Genomic DNA, 22,613 nt, shown 5'->3' on the forward strand with positions numbered 1-22,613 from the left:
AATAAACACTGACATTTGCTGTACAAAAATATCACAATTTGTAACGGCCAATAAATATGCAGCCACATAAATGACAAGATTTTTTACTTCTCTTGTATTTGGATAAAGCTCTCCAATTTTGGCCGTATTAGACCAATCATAATTAATATTAACATTCAATTGGATACATACATACGGGAAGATGAGATTAGACCCTAATCTCAGTACATCCATTGTCTTAGGTGGATACCATTATGCAATAATATGAAGTATTACCGTGTACTCTGGCTGCTAATTTCTCGAACGTAAACACTTTTTGGAATCACGATTAAATAATTTCTTCAAATCGAACGATTAATTTCTCTAACGTGAATAGTTTTGGCACACGGTGAAATAATTCCACAAATGTGAATTAAGAATTAATTTCTCCATCATGATGAATTAACTTTTCCCAGCCTGATGAGCTTGTAATTACATTATTAAAATAAAAACAGAAATTCATTCATTGTTTTGAAGGAATTAAATTATTTCGCATCGGAGAAATTGTTTTATATTAGATCGATTATAATTATCGTGTGCTAAAACTATTCACGTTGAGATCTCAATTATTCGAATTGAAGAACTTAATTATGTAACAAAAACTACTAACGTTGGCGAAATTGACGTCATGCATAGTATACCATACAGTAGCGAAGTGATTTGCACTGCCAAATCGTGAATAACTATTTGGTCACAAGTTCACAACTTTTGAATTATCTTGCACTGGGGATAATAGGTGACGTATTCATATTATTACACAAAATTGGTAATTGATCACAAACAGTGCTCCGAAAAATGAATAGCAATATTTGTTTAAATATTAAGTTGCCTCCAAATGCAGTATATGCATTCCTCTGATGTTTTTCATACGGCATTATAAATAATGTTAACACCCATGACTTTAAGCTAATCGTAGATTCATTCTTTGCACTCATTTTATTTTAGTGATAAAATGATAACCAACCACCTTACCTGGGTAAGACAGAAAATCAAAGTTCACCAATAGGTGATTTTTGTTCTTTTCGCTCGATGATATTATGTAAGGGATATTAAGAGACCGTTCACGAACACTTGTTAGGGGGGCTGGTGCAAAAAGTGGGGCCTGAAAAGTTTTGATCCTCCTCGGGGGGCTGAAAAAAATGATCGCAAATTTTCCTGGGAAAATTGAGTTTATATGCTTTTCTATGTCAAAAAGGAGAGGGGGTACTGACATTTTTGAGGTCTGCCCTAAACAGACATTTTCTTTCATATTTATCGAAAATATAGTACCTAGAACGTTAGAATATCTCAATTCTGAAAGGACGCTCTCAGGTTATGACGTCATATCGCCGATATTTTGGTATGCATGTTCAACTTAGTTCGGTATCACTGGACAGAAGAGGCTCATAGCTTTACAATGGGTTGATATTATATTTAATACAGAAATCTAGAGGGTTGTACCAGCACTCACAATATAATTGGCTAAATAACGAGACAGATGCTGTAAATTAGAAGGCAGATATTTTTTAAACTGCTTGTCCCAACTAACACATTATAGTAATCAAGAAAACAAACACTGAGTTTCTGCGCATTCTCAATAGCATTGCTGTTTTAAAGTAACACATAATTTGATCTCTATGTAAGTGACGTCTATCACACCCTGCTTCTATGCTACAGTGACAACGAGTCATGTTCATCTGCTCCGATATTTGTGAAGCTGTTGAACTCGATATTACACGACCCATATACTCTTCCTCTTTCTCTCTCCCTCTCTCTGATCTGGGCCTCCTCTTGAACAGATCTTATATAAGTTTTCATGGTTAGAGTTCGCTATCTAATCAACTTTGAAATAGGTATAGAAAATAAGGAAAATCGAATTAGTCTTCTCTCGACATGTTTAATGATTTAGTTAGCTGTCCTACTTTTTTGAGCAAGATCTTAAATGTTTAACCCGTTTTGAACCGGCTGCTCGTTTATTTGTGAATTTTGGAACTTGATGCGTTAAAAAACGTACCTCAACTAAGATGGTTAAAGTTAGCAACTAAAGTTAAGTTATAAAAACGTGTTTATTGAAATGTGAAAGAGATACGATGAAAACTACAATTTTCAGTAAAGGATACCAAAAATTAACGCGCCATGAGAACGAAGCTGTAAGATACTAGATGCTGGTTCAATTTCTTCCCAGCATACATTGCGATGTGATAGAAGATCAGATTTCATCATTTTAACATTCAAATGCAGCAAGATGTTTCTCAGTTGAATTTATCTGGGATTGGTTTTTTTAATAATTATACATGTAGTGATACAAAGACAATTAAACTTTTAAAATTTTTAGATATAAAATATTTGGGAAAAGGTATACAGACCATAACCTTGATAGCTTGATATATAATAAGACATCGTGGTCAGGTCAAAAATAGTATTTAAAAGCTGTCGAGTGTTTGTTTTGCGGTGCACATTTGTCTCACAGAATTTGGCCAACTAAATTTTTCCTGCAATTGTTTATTTTTTACAAAAATAAATAAAAAAATATCCATAAAAACTGTTTTAAAAGCATTTGTTAGTAGAGTTGTATTATTGACACTTTAAATTAATGACAATATTTCATTATTTGACAGCGAGAAAATCTGCATTTCGTAGTGGATTGTAAAATCGTTGCAAGCTTTGAGATAGGCCTACTTTGGGCCTTCAGCTCTTCAGCATGGTATCAAAGTAGTCAAGCCGGGAGTCAAGCCTTTTTAAAAAAAATTCTGATTGACGGCAATGTATTCTGTGATAGAATCAAGCTTCTACAAGACACATCGGAACATGGTTAGTTGAACTCGTAACACAATGGTTCTATAAAATCCCTGTATTCTGTGATATAATCAAGCTTCTACAAGACACATCGGAACATGGTTAGTTGACCTCGTAACACAATGGTTCTATAAAATCCCTGTATTCTGTGATAGAATCAAGATTCTACAAGACACCTCGGAACATGGTTAGTTGAACTCGTAACACAATGGTTCTATAAAATCCCTGTATTCTGTGATAGAATCAAGCTTCTACAAGACACATCGGAACATGGTTAGTTGAACTCGTAACACAATGGTTCTATAAAATCCCTGTATTCTGTGATAGAATCAAGCTTCTACAAAACACATCGGAACATGGTTAGTTGAACTCGTAACACAATGGTTCTATAAAATCCCTGTATTCTGTGATAGAATCAAGCTTCTACAAGACACATCGGAACATGGTTAGTTGAACTCGTAACACAATGGTTCTATAAAATCCCTGTATTCTGTGATAGAATCAAGCTTCTACAAAACACATCGGAACATGGTTAGTTGAACTCGTAACACAATGGTTCTATAAAATCCCTGTATTCTGTGATAGAATCAAGCTTCTACAAGACACATCGGAACATGGTTAGTTGAACTCGTAACACAATGGTTCTATAAAATCCCTGTATTCTGTGATAGAATCAAGCTTCTACAAAACACATCGGAACATGGTTAGTTGAACTCGTAACACAATGGTTCTATAAAATCCCTGTATTCTGTGATAGAATCAAGCTTCTACAAGACACATCGGAACATGGTTAGTTGAACTCGTAACATAATGGTTCTATAAAATCCCTGTATTTTGTGATAGAATCAAGCTTCTACAAAACACATCGGAACATGGTTAGTTGAACTCGTAACACAATGGTTCTATAAAATCTATAAAAGGACGTCGTACTTTGCCTCCCATAGCATGGTGCATTGAACGGGGGCGACATTCTTATCTCAAAATATTGACTTTTGACTATTGACTGCTTCTAGAATTGGAATACTAGTCTTACCTTAAAACAAAAGGTGAAGAGAATATACATTCACCCCCCACACACACACACAAAATCGAGGAACATATTTCTCCAAATAACACATATCCCAAAGACGAAATTTTAAAAATTTGAATTCACAATTATTTGGATATACTGAACTAGCGTATTAGCATTGGAAGGTTTTTGACAGCCAAAATGTTGTGGGAGGTTGTTTTAATTTATGTGGGATGAAGTTTTAATAAGAGCGAATACACACGCGAGGTTAGTAACATGTGTAGGTGACTAGCTTCATGACTATCATACATATGTAGCCTGTATAAGAGACTAGCTTTAAGAGCCATCAAATATGTACGAGAACTTCTTTCAGATTCAATATTCTTAATTTGTGTAATAATATCAACATTAATACGAATTTAATAAAATATTATTATCGAATGTCCCAAAAATATCTTTATTTCTTTCAACTTTTGTAAATGCAAGTGTAGCTAAGGTAACAGATAAATAATGTTAGAATATTATCTTCATTCCTGGCTTGTAAAATATGCTTCTCGCATTGTTACAACACCGGTGTCATTAACCGAAAAGAAAAGCGAAATACCAAAGTCATCTACAATATTCCAAAAATAACCTATACGATTTATAAATAAATAAAACACAACTGAATCCAATAAAACGCAGCTCAATATTTGTCTTTATCAAGTACTAAGTAGGGATAAAACTACAATATTCACTCCACTTTGAAGAGGAAAAATTTTATGTTTTATGATGGTAGAGCAATACATGTCTTAGACGTATAGACAGACTACCTTTCTAAGCACTATATAAAATGATCAAAAATGTGACAAATGTAGACTAAAATTGAAGCCGACATGAAAAAGATATTTTTTGATGCACGAAATCATATAATATCCAATATAATTCCTTCAACAGTATTATGTTCATATTTTCTTAAATCCTTTTTCGTGATTATTTGGATATGTTCTCGCTAGGTGGGTTGTTATATGAACGTCACAACGTCACAACGTCACACGATAAACCAAAACCAATGAAAAGAACACTGTCATACTAAACGGTTCCAAAAAAGGAACCCCCCCCCCCCCAAGACATTTTAGTATAATCAAAAAACGGATTTATCAATTCTCTTGTTTTAAAGTTTGGAACATAGACTGATTAGTTATGCATCAAGTGAACGGGTTTTTGTTGCTACTTTTTATCATCTTCATTGGAAAATTTTCGGTCAAAAAAGTTGCATTTTTCTACATGGGCTTTTGATGCTTCAATTTTTGTTTGACAATTTTTTCCCTTTAAGTGAGTAATTTAATCAAAAAGAAGCGTAATTTAATTTAATTAAATTTAAGCTTTTCCTGATATAGGTGTCACACATTCAAAAACAGTTTCTATGGATCAGTGAATAAGCTGGTTCTCCGCATGCTGCAGGATTTGCTGCAAAGTCCTTTAAGGTGGTGTTGTCCCTCACTTGTCCGCTTGTAACAAGTTGAGTCTTGATAACGGCCACTCATATAAATGTTTTTGATCCATTCAAGGAATGACCAATGAAACATGTGTATAGGGATCCAGCATAAAAGATCTAACCAGGAATCTGTTGGTCCATTGGTTAAATTAATCAATGAACACAAGATTTATAATTGAAATTACAGTTGTTCCTTCCTAATAAATTTAATTAGAATGAAAAATTGGTAAATTTACGCATTTTCATTCATACAAAAAGCCAATTTAGAAAAGTGCAACTTTTGTTGACGAATAAAATTTCATAAATGGGTATATGATTACTCATTGAACCATAAAACATGTTTGAAATGTGTAAAAATTAATTCATGAACATCTAAACTTAAGTTATTTTAATAAAAAACAAAAAATATATAGAAACATTCCTTTTTGATTAATTTTCTTCAAGTGAAAAAGGTCTGAAATCAAAAGTCATGCATAAAAAGTACAACTTTTTTTGGTTACAATGGCTGTATTTCTCAAGATAACAACAAAACTAATCAGCCTATGCTCCAAACTGTAAAACAAGAGAATTAATCAAGCCGTTTTTGAATTGAACCAAAAATTCTTTTTTTGGAACCGTTTATGTACTGACTATACATGTATTTTTAGAATCGTCATGATAGGTTGAAAGTTGCCTCTGCGAAGGTCACATTAACTGTGAACACTACCCAATAGGTACACGTCGTGATTAAAAGCAACGCTACTCAGATCCCATAAGGCATTGCCTTATTCTTATCAGTATTACTTCATTTCATGAGCCAGCCTAGAAATTGAGTCAACCAAGAACTTTAACCCTCTATAAGCACGAAACATCATGTGCTGGCCACCAAATCTAATAACTTATACCCTCTACAAATTTAACTTTCGAAACTTTGATGAATAAATGGGTAATATTTAATACACGGAATGTATTTAAGTGAGTACTACTATTCTCAGTAGTGTTAGTTCTTCGCTGTAACATTTTAGTGCAACAAATCGAGGAATTCGGTTTTGTACCGTAAACATGATAATAAATCATAGCCGCGATGCAAAGCGATGATAATTACCTGACGTTGAGGGCGTTTCAACTTCCCGACCGGATATCAATAGACGAGAGGATTTAAAGTGGTTGTGAATTAATCAAAAATACCACTACTTGTCGGTGGGAAGGGATCAGAACTAAATCCAAATCAACAAATGCAATGAGGTGTTAAAACTTTAATTATAGAAGAGGAAATATGATGAATTTCAACATGGAGAATATGTTGGCAAAAAGAAGTTAATTAAACATAGATTGTGCATGGTAGTATGTGTTATTATTACATAAACGTGTTACGATTATTTTGCACTGGGTAGATGCCTATCAAATCACATGCTGGATCAAAACAGTCAAGCTGGGACAGTGTATATTCATTTATCGTTAGATTTTCGTTTTCCACTATAAAGCACTGAAAAGTTAAAACAAACATGTTTTAAAAGTGTACTCTTACTGTAGTATGGCCAGAATCTTTCATCGTAGGCCTAGAATTAATGCTATAGAATGGATTGTTTAATGGTTGATTACTGCTAAATAATCACTTTTCTTTGTTTTATTTTGCAAATCAACACAAAAGTTAGACATTTTACAGTTTTTTACTATTTTGTGGCATTTTCAAATTTACGTGAGCAAACCCCGAATTCCGTGAATTTTTCCGTTCTTCCGTATCACGGAGAAATCGTGGCTTTAGAATACTCCATCGCTTCCACTTCAGGAAAAATGACAATGTGAAGCTCCATGCATAATATAGCTACATGTGTCCTTACGGTCACGATCCCCAGCATTGACCAAAATGTGACAATTTACCCTTTATTAGGTCGTTTTCAGTTGTATCACTTGCAGTGTGTGTTAAAACACCCAATCTCCTTACAACATTGCAACAAATCTGATTGTGATGATTTTATTTATTAAGATGTTATGATTTAGCGAATAACTGGTAGTACCTTTAAAATTCCTTCTCATCAAGTCAATTTTTCTATATTATTTTATTTTGGTGATCCCATGATGATAACAATCTGTTTCAACTAAGGCAAGTTTTCAAGTGGAATTCAATCTATATGCCAAGTCAATCATCCCGTTGCGGAACTGATATAAAGGCATCAATCATTAATTTATATATGCTAAACTTGACAAATGTCGATGCGCTTTTCTTCTTTGACAAGAAGGACTAAATGTCCGGCTTTAAAGTGTTTATCACTCGTGTCTTTCTGACAGGATCGTGTTTGCAATATCATTAATAAAATAATATATATGTATAAAACCCAAAACGTCGTATTTTTATCAGTATTCTTAAGTATATATAATATATATATATATAATATATAGTTAATCAAAACAGCTGAAGATAGTGCTCGATACTATTAGATAGTAGAGCGTGTAATAAAATACATAAAACAACGTAATTATGTTATAACAGCATGATTTATTACTCAGAGTTTCACGCCTAAAACGGCGATCATCAGATAAATAGCTGAACACTGAACTGTAACTCCAAAATTTGCGTTTTTCGCTAAACATGCGTACATTTGTTTTTCGCATTTCAAAATTGCGTGCGCGCGTGTATGAAAAAGAAATAATTACGCACTTCATTGCATGCTTTTTTTATTTTTATTGTCATTCGTTTTTAAACATGCATACATTTATTTGTTTTGTTTTTGAGTTACAGTTCAGTGTTCAGCTATTTATCTGATGATCGCCGTTTTAGGCGTGAAACTCCGAGTAATAAATCATGCTGTTATAACATAATTACGTTGTTTTATGTATTTTATTAATATATATATATATATACATATAACGACGTTTCGGGTATAACCACAGGACCTTCAAAAGTATATCTGTGATATTTGATTCCTTCTGCACGCTCGCTATGAAATGATCAATGCAATTTTTGCCAAAGCTTACTAACATTTGTAAGATACTGTGAACGACCAAATCGTAACAGTTGAAAATAGTTACTAACCTTAACCAAAGAGATACAGTGTTACTCCTGTAAACGTATTATGAACTGTCAACCGCAGTTTGGATGTATCATTTATTATTTTCAAAACCAAAACAGCATTTAATTATCACCTTCCGTGTTGTGGGGAGAGTGATGATAGCTATCAATACTTTCGAAAAACAAATTACAATACTTTTTTTCTTCAATTTATAGATTTATTCATTTATTTATCATTTTGTATCCATGTGAAAACTGAGGGCGCTATCTATTTTTAAAAACGAGTCACGGTTTGCTTTTCATCTGTTATTGTTTTCCTCTGTTATTATTTTTATTTATATGTTTTACTTCAATAATCGTGAAAAGGTAGTAAACATGTGGAAACAAACTCAAAATAAATAACGCCCTCATTGTTCTCAACGGTGACTTGCCAGGATTCGAGTGGCCGCGAAATTTAATAAATCGGAATAAAATCAAATAACAATGATTTCGTTGGCAAATTGTTTCCCACTTTAGTTTGGAGAAGCGCATAAAGGGTTATATTAAATGTAGACCAATCTTGTCTACACCAAGAGGGCATAATAATTTCCAATAGCAATAGTCGATATTTATCGTGTGTACATATGTATGGCAATGATTACTCAACCACGGGGAAATGAAATAGTATACCCTATTGTTGAATCCAGGACAATTTTGTTTCTATTCTTCTTTCACGATTGATATATGCCTCCTACTTCATGATTGTACTGATTTATTATGATTAACATGAACATTGAATGTTATGATTTCATTCGTGTGTTTTTTGTTTCGTTTCAGCTTAAAAGCGGTCCCCTTCACACTGCCTCCAGTCCCTGCCTCAAGAGAGAGAATAGGTGGATTCACATACCCACCAACAAGTTCCCCTTGCCGAGAAAATCCAGAACTTGATTGGAAAGCCGCTGCTGCCGATAGACGTTCATCCGTTACTGAACAAAGACGACCTTCATTTAGTGACCGATCCCCGATAGCTTTTGATAAAGATAGACGTCAGTCAACGTGTGATGATTCGGGGGGTCGCCGTGATAGCCTCGGTGGTGGAAGTCAATGTAGCGATTCGACGGATGGGCATGAAGGTGGGGGTGGCGGTTCCCCTATTAATGGACGCAGGACGTCTATTACCGATTCACCCGCAGGTATGTTTTCAAGTAAAAATATTATCATCTATCTGCATACAGTTCCTAACCTCAATAATGTTGTTACACTCATAAATAGATCCCTAAATTGCAAAGAAGATTTTCACACCCATCCCAGAAAACACCATGTGCTGTACATGCCACTTATCAAATTTAACCTTTTTCAGTCAGACCAAACCATGACATATCTTTTATATACAAATGGGCCAGGAAAGGATTATAATGATTTTCATGAGCAAATAACCAATTTCACACTCTGATGAATTTGCACATCGTTTGTTATGCTATAATAGCGTTCCGATTGATTTCCATGTCAAAATACGACTGCTTGTCATTTTTCATTCCATACCCTATTTTGTGTTACTTTCGCGAGCTCTTAACTTTTGAACACTTCACTTATGAGGGCAAGAGACCCCTATTCGCTACTTGCACGGTTCCGCCATTATACAAATATTAACTGTCTATGAGTGTGATGGTCGAAATATAATCACGAGGTGAAAGATGGATTGTTCCATTCCACGAGCCGGAACGGCGAGTGGAATGGAACAATACATATTTCACCGAGTGATTATATTTCGACCATTACACGAATTTAAGACAGTTAATATTTGTTTTATATCACTCATGCATAAATTCTATTACTAAAATACTATTTAAGGTAGGAAATACATTTTTCATCAACATAACACCATGTTTTGCCGTGATATACTTCACATTTTGGGGTCCACCCCATAACTAAATCGGCGAGTCCAAGAGTCAGCGCACGGCCTGCGCGCAGGCGCAGTACGGCAGAGCACATGATGGTAAAGACTATCACACGGAGAGGGTGATAGTAAAAATGATAAATGGTAATCAACCAATGAACTGTCTAGAATTTATGTATGAGTGATATAATATGCACTATGTGCGGGAGAGCCTCGAACTGGCAGCATACATGAATGGGAATTGAACTAGTCATAACGTTCTGTGTAAGGTTACATAATTCTTCCTTTCATGTATGCTGCCAGTTCGAGGCTCTCCCGCACATAGTGCATAATGGCGGAACCGTGCAAGTAGCGAATAACTGCCATCCAATATCTAAGAGCCCCTCTGATATGGCCGCTGTAATTAAAGCCATCCTTCAATAATGCAACAAATATTTTTTTAAACTGGATTTTTTTAAGTTTTAATCAGGAATCGTCCAAAAAACACCAGGTCTACCTTTAATTCCATAACTGGGCTTGCAGGCAACTGACTTCAGCAGTCAATTACCAATTCCAATTCCACCCCTAAGATTATAGTCATTAATTAACCCTAATTTGGCTTTTAACACTTTCTCCAAATAATGCCCGTAACGACGCAGAGCACTTCAACAACCGTATATTGGGTAATTCCTCCTACTTGAGTTGGGAAAAAAAATCTAATGATTATGCCCGCCCTTCAGGGACCTTTACTGTGATCGTCGGGATGGATTGATATCAATGCTGAGGGGTGTAATTGCCGATATATGTCATCAAAAACTGGTAGGATATCCGGAATACGAGGTAGCTGGAGGGTAGTCCATAACTCAGGTCATGCATGAGGCAATTGGGCAGATAATAGGATTGTAGAAAACATCTCACTTTCCGCGGCTTTAGCTTGATTTGCTCGCTATGTTTACTATTATTATCATAGCACACCGTTAACATACGTGGTAATTTTCAATGCCATCGGTATTTGTACCTCAGAAGTATAAAACGTTGGGCCAAAAAAGTGTTTGGTTGCCCTTCCTCTCAATGCACAGAACGTTTACTGTTGTTGTTCACAGAAAAAAAATCTGAATTAAGTATTACAAATTTAATGGTTTTAAACATATGGATAAAATCAGCCGCTTCTTTTTTTTTTTTTATATAACAATTCATATATAGAGAAATATTTGGGCTAAAAATTAAAAAAAATTATTTGAGCTTAGAATTTCAGCGTGATCAATCTGAGACTAGCATATAAACCGTGTTAAGTCCACAAACTCATGTATCTGATGTCCCTGTGCGATATTGCAATGCTATAGTTATTATAGTTTCAGTTGGATGAAATATTACAAAGCAAACGCATTGTAACAATATTGTGTGACGCTTTGTTTCCCAAATGAGAACAATAGTCTGCATATTGTTATGCAGCATTGTTATGGTAAATAATAGTACAGCTCATTGTTGCTAATGTCAAACTTTTCAAAGTGATCACACAAGTAAATGAGAGCATGATACAGTGTCCGCTTCATTTACTTACGTCATCAGCCGCTGCATTGAAAATTAATTTCAAACGGGGGAAGAAAACGTACGAGCCCGAACTTTACCCACACAATTTCTGTTTTTCAGGAGAAATACGCATAAAAAATTGCAACGAGTGTCAACTTGTAATGTAATAATTATTCTCTTCGAATAGAGATAAACTTGTTTTTTCAATAGACCTGCCCTTTAAATTTGATGCCTAACATGTTGAGAGGTCAAACATTACAGGTGTACGGTGGGCACTCTTGAGCAATAAAAGAAAGTGAGGTCAAAGGTTATACAGGGGTCAAAACTCAAAATTGCTCCAATTTTGTTAACACCTTTTCCAAATATTCCTCAGGTTACAAGGATGCAGAAAATATATAGTTTGACCTACCTACGACCAATCAGTCTGGTTGAAAATTTGGTCTCAACATGGGTCAAACACCGACCATTTCTCTTGACTGATTAGTAGTAGGTGTTGCAAGGTTAGGGATTTCTAGTATCCATACTTAGTGATATATTAGCAATATGCTAATGAACCGGCAACACCAATAATAGAGGCTTTACCAAGATATCAGCCCAAATGATATTACATGTGTATCACGGAACATTTAATAAATGTTTATAGTTACAAGATAACAAGACCTTGTAGGTAGGTAGGTCAAATTATATATTTTCTGAATCATTGTGACCTGAGGAATATTTTGGAATAGGTTTTAACCAAATAGGAACAATTTTGAGTTTTGACCCCTGTGTAAACTTTGACCCCGGACTTCTCGAAATGCTTAAGGGTGCCCATTGGGCATCCGTCATTATACACCTGAGATATCAATATTAAAGCAAAAAATGTAAGTCATTATACCAGACTTTACCCTCACAAGCAAGTTCTATCCGACTAAGATGTATGATAAGATAATTTGTAACTACCAGGGTCTATAGGTATCTGTAAGGGAAAAGTACGCCCTATAAAAAGCCTAATATGCATTCTTATTAGTCTGTTTTCTATTCCATTTATAACGAAATTTAAACCGAAATCAAGTTGGTACAACTTGATGTTACATTTCCAAAGCCCTATCATTTCTCCTAGCAACTGGCGATAAATGCTTGTTTCATACTCACCCTACTCACAAAACCTGCATCTCAATTTTGCAAGAAAGAAAGCAATTTTTTTTATCAAGAGTGAATATCACATTTTAGAGTTTCAGATAAGTTGCTGAATTATGCATTATAATATATAATACTTGAATAATTTCAGACACGAAACGTAACCGAGTTAATAATATACTTTTCTCATGTTAAAATTAAATCGATTGAGAGCAAAACATCTATCGGCTTACCTACTACCTTAAACTAATTGTGTAAATCTCATCTCACTCTGGTGTCATTTGTATCAAACATTTGAAAATTTTACCATTTTCTGGGACACCCAGTATATTGTGGTTGCATTCGAATTATTCATGTTTGTCACATATGTAATTCAATAACCCCTTGTATTACGATTACACTGATTCGGAGACCAAGGTTGACAAACATTAAATAATCATTAGACGAAATGATACTATTATGATATTAAATACTCAATTTAAAAGGTTCATATTAAACTTGATGCTCTAAGATAACTATCTATATCATTATTTATAGTCAACAACTTGTGTATTATAAAATTTATCGCAATTTATATTAATCGTGGGGGTTGTTGGAGCTTGCGTGGGGGTAGGTGTGTGTATGGTGTGCTTTAAAGACACTAAATGGCGCGTATTTAACAAGTACGGTAAAATAATAATAAGTTTGCATTATTATAAGGCGTATTACAATTTATATGCTTTTCAGCATACTTTGCAAGTTGTACATCCCAAAAACGGCGTAAACAATATCAAATTTATCGTTTTAGTTAATATTGAATTTGTCTGTCTTTATACCTTATGCAGAAACATGAAATTCAATGGGGTTCATGTTTTATGCACTGTTGTCTCTTTGTAAATTTTTCATATCAAAAATACCTTAATAAGGATTTATAGATTTCTATCTAATAAACACTTTCGCGGAGGTCACTCTTCGCAAACCAATAAACGTTGCTTATTTATCAACAACAAGTTATTTGTCAAGTCGTTTCCACTTACAAGCTTGTTTTTCAATCATCTCTTGTTAAATTTGATAATAAAATCACAGATATCAGGCAAAGTGAATGTGACCTTTACACAAATTGTTTTTCTTTTCTTTTTTTTTTTTCTTTTTTTTAAACCTTGTCTAGATACCCAACTTTAAAATAAGAAAAAAAGTAACACTTGCCACAAATAACCCTAGTCAAGTTAGAAAAAATAATTTAATTTGTTTAAACAAACCATATAGGTTGGCTCAATCCCATTTCAACAAAATTACGAGCATGAGGACTTTTAATTTATTGTTCGAGTCATTTTCTTTCAAAATGTACTATGTTTAGAACTATATATTATAGAAAACAAGTGAATCGATATACTTCCCATCTACAACCTTTATCAATATTACAAAAGGTTTGTTTTCATGAAATGGAAATGTCTCTAGCTGATTCGATCGATGTTAATGATTACACCGGTTCTCTCTGGGCAGTTGCTCAATACCATTTCTCGGAATAATTGCAATGAGGAAATGTAATGGACACGATGTGATCAAAACACGCACGCCCTCCTCTATCAAAACAACCAATCCTTTAAACTGAATCCCGCTCCTAGAGGGGTTCACACCCGGTGCACTATAAACGCTCAAAATAAGCCGCCAAATGATCCATTCTAATCTCCAGACCATCCCTTGTGCTCATTTTAGCGAAGACAAAGAATGAGCTATTGCCTTAGCCAGGGGCTGGGTGGACGATCAAACGTCCATGTTAACAGAGATTGGAGAAGCCCAAAGACATATTTTGTTTGCTATTACAAAAATATTTGAAGTCCGAACATGGTATTTAGCCGACAATCCGGTGACAATCTGTGTAATCTTTTGTAGATCCCGGATTTACCCTTTTACATTATGATGTCATAGCGACGTTATATGGATAATGTTGGTACGTATACAAAATTGGATAAGGTGTGTTTAGTATAGACATCCAGCGGTTGCTATGTACGATCACCACTGACCCCTCATTAAGGCGCAAGTTACCGTACGCCCTATAAAAAGCCTATGCATTCTTATTACTCTGTTTTCTATTCCATTTACAACGAAATTTAAACCGAAATCAAGTTGGTACAACTTGATGTTACATTTCCAAAGCCCTATCATTTCTCCTAGCAACTGGTAGTAAATGTTTGTTTCATACTCACCCTACTCACAAAACCTGCATCTCAATTTTGCAAGAAAGAAATCAATTTTTTTTTATCAAGAGTGAATATCACATTTTAGAGTTTCAGATAAGTTGCTGAATTATGCATTATAATATATAATACTTGAATAATTTCAGACACGAAACGTAACCGAGTTAATAATATACTTTCCTGATATTAAAATTAAATCGATTGAGAGCAAAACATCTATCGGCTTACCTACTACCTTAAACTATTGTGTAAATCTCATCTCACTCTGGTGTCATTTGTATCAAACATTTAAAAAAATTTACCATTTTCTGGGACACCCAGTATATTGTGGTTGCATTCGAATTATTCATGGTTGTCACATATGTAATTCAATAACCCCTTGTAGTACGATTACACTGATTCGGGGACCAAGGTTGACAAACATTAAATAATCATTAGACGAAATGATACTATTATGATATTACATACTCATTTTAAAAGGTTCATATTAAACTTGATGCTCTAAGATAACTATCTATATCATTATTTATAGTCAACAACTTGTGTATTATAAAATTTATTGCAATTTATATTAATCGTGGGGGTTGTTGGAGCTTGCGTGGGGGTGGGTGTGTGTATGGTGTGCTTTAAAGACACTAAATGGCGCGTATTTAACAAGTACGGTAAAATAATAATAAGTTTGCATTATTATAAGGCGTATTACAATTTATATGCTTTTCAGCATACTTTGCAAGTTGTACATCCCAAAAACGGCGTAAACAATATCAAATTTATCATTTTAGTTTATACCTTATGCAGAAACATGAAATTCAATGGGGTTCATGTTTTAGGCACTGTTGTCTCTTTGTAAATTTTTCATATCAAAATACCTTAATAAGGATTTATAGATTTCTATCTAATAAACACTTTCGCGGAGGTCACTCTTCGCAAACCAATAATCGTTGCTTATTTATCAACAACAAGTTATTTGTCAAGTCGTTTCCACTTACAAGCTTGTTTTTCAATCATCTCTTATTAAATTTGATAATAAAATCACAGATATCAGGCAAAGTGAATGTGACCTTTACACAAATTGTTTTTTCTTTACTTTTTTTCTTTTTTTTTAAACCTTGTCTAGATACCCAACTTTAAAATAAGAAAAAAAGTAACACTTGCCACAAATAACCCTAGTCAGTTAGAAAAAATAATTTAATTTGTTTAAACAAACCATATAGGTTGGCTCAATTCCATTTCAACAAAATTACGAGCATGAGGACTTGTAATTTATTGTTCGAGTCATTTTCTTTCAAAATGTACTATGTTTAGAACTATATATTATAGAAAACAAGTGAATCGATATACTTTCCGTCTACAACCTTTTCCAATATTACAAAAGGTTTGTTTTCATGAAATGGAAATGTCTCTAGCTGATTCGATCGATGTTAATGATTACACCGGTTCTCTCTGGGCAGTTGCTCAATACCATTTCTCAGAATAATTGCAATGAGGAAATGTAATGGACACGATGTGATCAAAACACGCACGCCCTCCTCTATCAAAATAACCAATCCTTTAAACTGGATCCCGCTCCTAGAGGGGTTGACACCCGGTGCACTATAAACGCTCAAAATAAGCCGCCAAATGATCCATTCTAAGCTCCACACCATCCCTTGTGCTCATTTTAGCGAAGAAAAAGAATGAGCTATTGCCTTAGCCAGGGGCTGGGTGGACGATCAAACGTCCATGTTAACAGAGGTTGGAGAAGCCCAAAGACATATTTTGTTTGCTATTACAAAAATATTTGAAGTCCGAACATGGTATTTAGCCGACAATCCGGTGACAATCTGTGTAATCTTTTGTAGATCCCGGATTTACCCTTTTACATTATGATGTCATAGCGACGTTATATGGATAATGTTGGTACTTATACAAAATTGGATAAGGTGTGTTTAGTATAGACATCATGGACTCAATCAATGAACCTTAAATTGAAACCAGTCAAATGCAAATCATTGTCTATCGTAAGTGGCAAACCAACATCTATTGTATATAACTTGTCTGGTAACGATGTTCATTCCATTGAAAATGAGCCTCATAAATTTCTTGGTTCCCATCTTTGTTTTTCAGGAAAGCAAGAAGAAGTGTTTGATAATGTCAGGGACCACCTTGTTACCCGGCTTGATAGAATTGACAACCTTTTTGTCAGGGGAGAGTATAAGCTTCAGGTGTATAAAAACTACCTTCTACCTGCATGCCGGTTTTTGCTCACTGTTCATGACATTACTAAAACAAACCTTCTTGCTCTCGACGCCATAGTTCATAGATACTTGAAAAAATGGATTGGGTTGCCCAGATCAGCAACACCAGGTATTCTCCATATTCCCCATTTAACTGATATAAAATCTATCCGTCAAGTGTACCTTGAAGCTCATTCTGCTGCCTATATGTCATCAAGGCTCAAAGGTGATGAAAAGGTTATTAATGCATTAGATTCCAAGCTTGCTAGAGAATCTGAATGGTCCAGGAAGTTTTCTGTCACTTGCTATGCTGAAAGTAAGTTTGAGGTATGTAATGAAAGTACTGGCATGTCATCTCACAAAAAGAAAAAAGATGTCTTAATCAAGTCTATCAAAGATGAGATCAATGAAACCTGGATCAACCAACTTAAAGATCTTGTTGTCCAGGGTGACATGTTGCGCGTTTCCATCCTTGAAAAGGCAGATCATATTTGGAAGTCTTTCATTTTAATATGCCTAAAGGTGTCATGAAATTCATGGTCAACTCTTTTCTGGACACCCTCCCAACAAAAAATAACCTCAGCCGTTGGGGCAAAAAATTGTCCACAAACTGTAATTTATGTTTTAAAAAAGAAACTCTTCACCATGTTTTAAACCACTGCCAGATTATGCTCGATCAAGGCAGGTATACTTGGCGCCATGACTCTGTCCTTCGTATCATCCATGACACTCTTCAGGAAATAGCTGCCCCTTCATGGACCTTCTATTGTGACCTAGCTGGTACAACCAAAGTTGCGGGGACCACTATCCCTCCGGATATTTTGGCAACTCAACAGAGACCAGACCTGGTCCTCGTCAACCGCGACTCAAAAAAGATCATTGTCTTCGAGCTAACTATTCCGTTCGAACAAAACATCAGAAATTCTCACGACCGCAAGGTAAACAAATACTCAAGTTTGATCATGGATCTTCAGGGACAGAGTTATGACGCCAAGTTATTTTGTATTGAAATTGGCAGCAGAGGCCTCATTACTGACGACAATAAGTGCAATATTCAAAACATTTTCACCTCTGTTTCATTGGGTAATAAACCCCACAAAATACTGTGCAAGAAATTTCAAGCCAACCTCAGTAAACGTGCAATACTGGCTTCATATGCAATCTTTTACTCCAAATATGACCAGGACTGGTCAAACTCCTAGATGCTTTTGTAATCTGTACATATCTTGAAATGTTTATTGTTTTTAATATATTTTGTTTACTGTCTTTCATCCATTTTACTCCTGCAGAGATATGGCAACTGAATTCTTTCTGATGCCATACTCTTGTCTGGATTTGTATGTCTACTTTTCGATCTGTTTTGATGTAATTGTATATAATAAAGATTGAAATGAATAAATAATAAGATCACCACTGACCCCTCAGTAAGGCGCAAGTTACCGTACGCCCTATAAAAAGCCTATGCATTCTTATTACTCTGTTTTCTATTCCATTTACAACGAAATTTAAACCGAAATCAAGTTGGTACAACTTGATGTTACATTTCCAAAGCCCTATCATTTCTCCTAGCAATTGGCCGTAAATGCTTGTTTCATACTCACCCTACTCACAAAACCTGCATCTCAATTTTGCAAGAAAGAAAGCAATTTTTTTATCAAGAGTGAATATCACATTTTAGAGTTTCAGATAAGTTGCTGAATTATGCATTATAATATATAATACTTGAATAATTTCAGACACGAAACGTAACCGAGTTAATAATATACTTTCCTCATATTAAAATTAAATCGATTGAGAGCAAAACATCTATCGGCTTACCTACTACCTTAAACTAAATGTGTAAATCTCATCTCACTCTGGTGTCATTTGTAGCAAACATTTAAAAATTTTACCATTTTCTGGGGACACCCAGTATATTGTGGTTGCATTCGAATTATTCATGGTTGTCACAGATGTAATTCAATAACCCCTTGTATTGCGATTACACTGATTCGGGGACCAAGGTTGACAAACATTAAATAATCATTAGACGAAATGATACTATTATGATATTACATACTCATTTTAAAAGGTTCATATTAAACTTGATGCCCTAAGATATATATCTATATTATTATTTATAGTCAACAACTTGTGTATTATAAAATTTATTGCAATTTATATTAATCGTGGGGGTTGTTGGAGCTTGCGTGGGGGTAGGTGTGTGTATGGTGTGCTTTAAAGACACTAAATGGCGCGTATTTAACAAGTACAGTAAAATAATAATAAGTTTGCATTATTGTAAGGCGTATTACAATTTATATGCTTTTCAGCATACTTTGCAAGTTGTACATCCCAAAAACGGCGTAAACAATATCAAATTTATCGTTTTAGTTAATATTGAATTTGTCTGTCTTTATACCTTATGCAGAAACATGAAATTCAATGGGGTTCATGTTCTAGGCACTGTTGTCTCTTTGTAATTTTGATAATAAAATCACAGATATCAGGCAAAGTGAATGTGACCTTTACACCACAAATTGTTTTTCTTTTCTTTTTCTTATTTCCTTTTTTTTAAACCTTGTCTAGATACCCAACTTTAAAATAAGAAAAAAAGTAACACTTGCCACAAATAACCCTAGTCAGTTAGAAAAAATAATTTAATTTGTTTAAACAAACCATATAGGTTGGCTCAATTCCATTTCAACAAAATTACGAGCATGCGGACTTTTAATTTATTGTTCGAGTCATTTTCTTTCAAAATGTACTATGTTTAGAACTATATATTATAGAAAACAAGTGAATCGATATACTTCCCGTCTACAACCTTTTCCAATATTACAAAAGGTTTGTTTTCATGAAATGGAAATGTCTCTAGCTGATTCGATCGATGTTAATGATTACACCGGTTCTCTCTGGGCAGTTGCTCAATACCATTTCTCAGAATAATTGCAATGAGGACACGGTTGTTTGATGTATATAGAATTGGCTTCATTATTAACTAAATGCAAACTATAGATGGCGCTATTTATCCCAAATCATATTTCTTTATTTGCAAGGGGTAGGTGATTAATACTGCCATTAAAACAGCTGGAATATGTGAAACAAGCAACAAGGAAATTTTATAAACATATTTTATCAAACAATAAAAGGAATTATTTGTATTAAAAGCTTGAAAAAGTAATTTCCCGTAACTAAATAGCGCCACCAATTTTGTCATTAGAAGATTTATATTATATCCGAAAAAGCTTTAAAAAATGCTATAAGAGTAAGTAATTTGGTAAAAGAGGGAAATTAAAGTTGATAATTACCCAAAAGCATTTGTATACATTAGCATGATATCACTTTTAGCTGTTTAAGCCTAAAATTTGGTTGTACATGTTTTGTTTGAAAAACTGTAAATAAATGATCCCATCAAACAACCGTAAGGAAATGTAATGGACACGATGTGATCAAAACACGCACGCCCTCCTCTATCAAAATAACCAATCCTTTAAACTGAATCCCGCTCCTAGAGGGGTTCACACCCGGTGCACTATAAACGCTCAAAATAAGCCGCCAAATGATCCATTCTAATCTCCAGACCATCCCTTGTGCTCATTTTAGCGAAGAAAAAGAATGAGCTATTGCCTTAGCTAGGGGCTGGGTGGACGATCAAACGTCCATGTTAACAGAGGTTGGAGAAGCCCAAAGACATATTTTGTTTGCTATTACAAAAATATTTGAAGTCCGAACATGGTATTTAGCCGACAATCCGGTGACAATCTGTGTAATCTTTTGTAGATCCCGGATTTACTCTTTTACATTATGATATCAATGCGACGTGATGTGGATAATGTTGGTACTTATACAAAATTGGATAAGATGTTTAGTATAGACATCGGGGATTTGCCATTTGGTCTAATACCATTTGGTCTAATATCCATTTAGTCTACATCCATTTCATCTAAACCCATTAGGTCTATATCCACTACGTTCAATAATCATTTGGTCCTATAACCATTTGGTCAGATAATCATTTAGTCTAGTCCGATAACCATTTAGTCTAATACCCATTAAGTCTAAAACCATTTAGTCTAACAACCATTTAGTCTAATACCCATTTGGTCTATAATCAATAGGTCTAATAACCATTTGGTCTAATACCCATTTGGTCTACAAACCATTTTAGTCTTACAAGCATTTAGTTTATTAATAAATAGACGAAATTGTATTAGACTAAATGGTTATTAGACCATACGAGTATTAGACCTAATGGTTATTAGACCAAACGGTTATTAGACCAAACGGTTATTGAAGAAATATTAGACCAAATGGTTATTAGACTATATGGTTAGTAGACATACCGGTTATTAGACCAAACAATGTTAGACTAAATAGATATTAGACTATATGATTATTAGACCAAGTGGCAATTAGCCTTTCTGGTAATAGACCAATTGAATATAGACCTAACGGGAATTAGACGAAATTGTATTAGACCAAATGGCAATAGACCTAGACATCCAGTGGTTGCTATATATGTACGATCACCACTGGCCCCTCAGTAAGGCGCAAGTTACCTAGGGTTACATAACAAAACTTACAAAGATATGGTTGAAATAATATACAGAAATCATATAGGACAATATAATTAATCTGGGTCAAACAGTGGTCTGTGAAAGACAGTTAAGGATATACCCGTTTTCCGTTTTTTGACGGAAAAAAAACGTGCATTTATGACAGTTACTTCCGACAGCTGACATTGAAAGTAAATGTCCAATGCGAGTGTCAATATCTCAGAATTTATGACAGGAGCTTCGGCATTTGACAGTTGCGTTTTTTAATGTAGTCTACTTTTTAAAACTCTTCTTTACCTAATTCATGGCAATAATCGCTCCCATAACGATATCGATGTATTCGTGGACATGGAGAATCGACAAATTTATATAAAAAAAAGGAGCGAAAAACTAGACTATTTGAGGCAGCACAGCAGTATTATACTCAAATATTTTCTTTAAATCATCACAAAAATATCGCCATTGGATTGATTAGATGTTGTCCATTTGCCGCGTTCGACCAGACTGAAAAGGTAATATATAGGTACTGGGGAAGTCCTTTCTAGGAACCGAAGGCAACAATCGATAAACTATACATGCAAATTTAAATGCACTACGCCTACTCGGGGATTTCAGAGAAGCTAGATTATAGCAGTGAAAAAGTGAGAATTATCAAAAGCAAATAAAAGAAGCCATATGCAAATTTACGTATATTGTATACATCGTGTTGTAAACTAAATGCCATATTGCTATTGACAAATTGCTCTACTTGGCTTGCATTATAGAAACAAAATCATAACATACGATTGCTCATTAAAGTAGGAAAGGTTCTTTTTCAGATCCAAATAATCTGGTACTCACTCAGAAATATTTCAATTCCTATAAGGAATCTTGATCACTCTGTTGTGGTGTTTCTAGATGTTTGATGAAA

The 22,613-nt window shown here is 34.5% G+C and overlaps 1 protein-coding gene across 4 annotated transcripts in view; it reads left to right on the forward strand.

Moving 5' to 3' along the window:
- The window catches only part of LOC140171140 (synaptotagmin-15-like), a 189,056-nt gene that overhangs the window by 131,096 nt on the left and 35,347 nt on the right, over nt 1-22,613 (forward strand). For all 4 annotated transcript variants that reach the window (XM_072194324.1, XM_072194321.1, XM_072194322.1 and 1 more), the window contains one exon: nt 9,085-9,440. In XM_072194324.1, the coding sequence (XP_072050425.1) occupies nt 9,085-9,440 (356 nt within the window). The remainder of the gene's footprint in view (nt 1-9,084; nt 9,441-22,613) is intronic.

The sequence above is a fragment of the Amphiura filiformis genome, chromosome 15 (assembly GCF_039555335.1).
Source record: "Amphiura filiformis chromosome 15, Afil_fr2py, whole genome shotgun sequence".
Lineage (NCBI taxonomy): Eukaryota > Metazoa > Echinodermata > Ophiuroidea > Amphilepidida > Amphiuridae > Amphiura > Amphiura filiformis.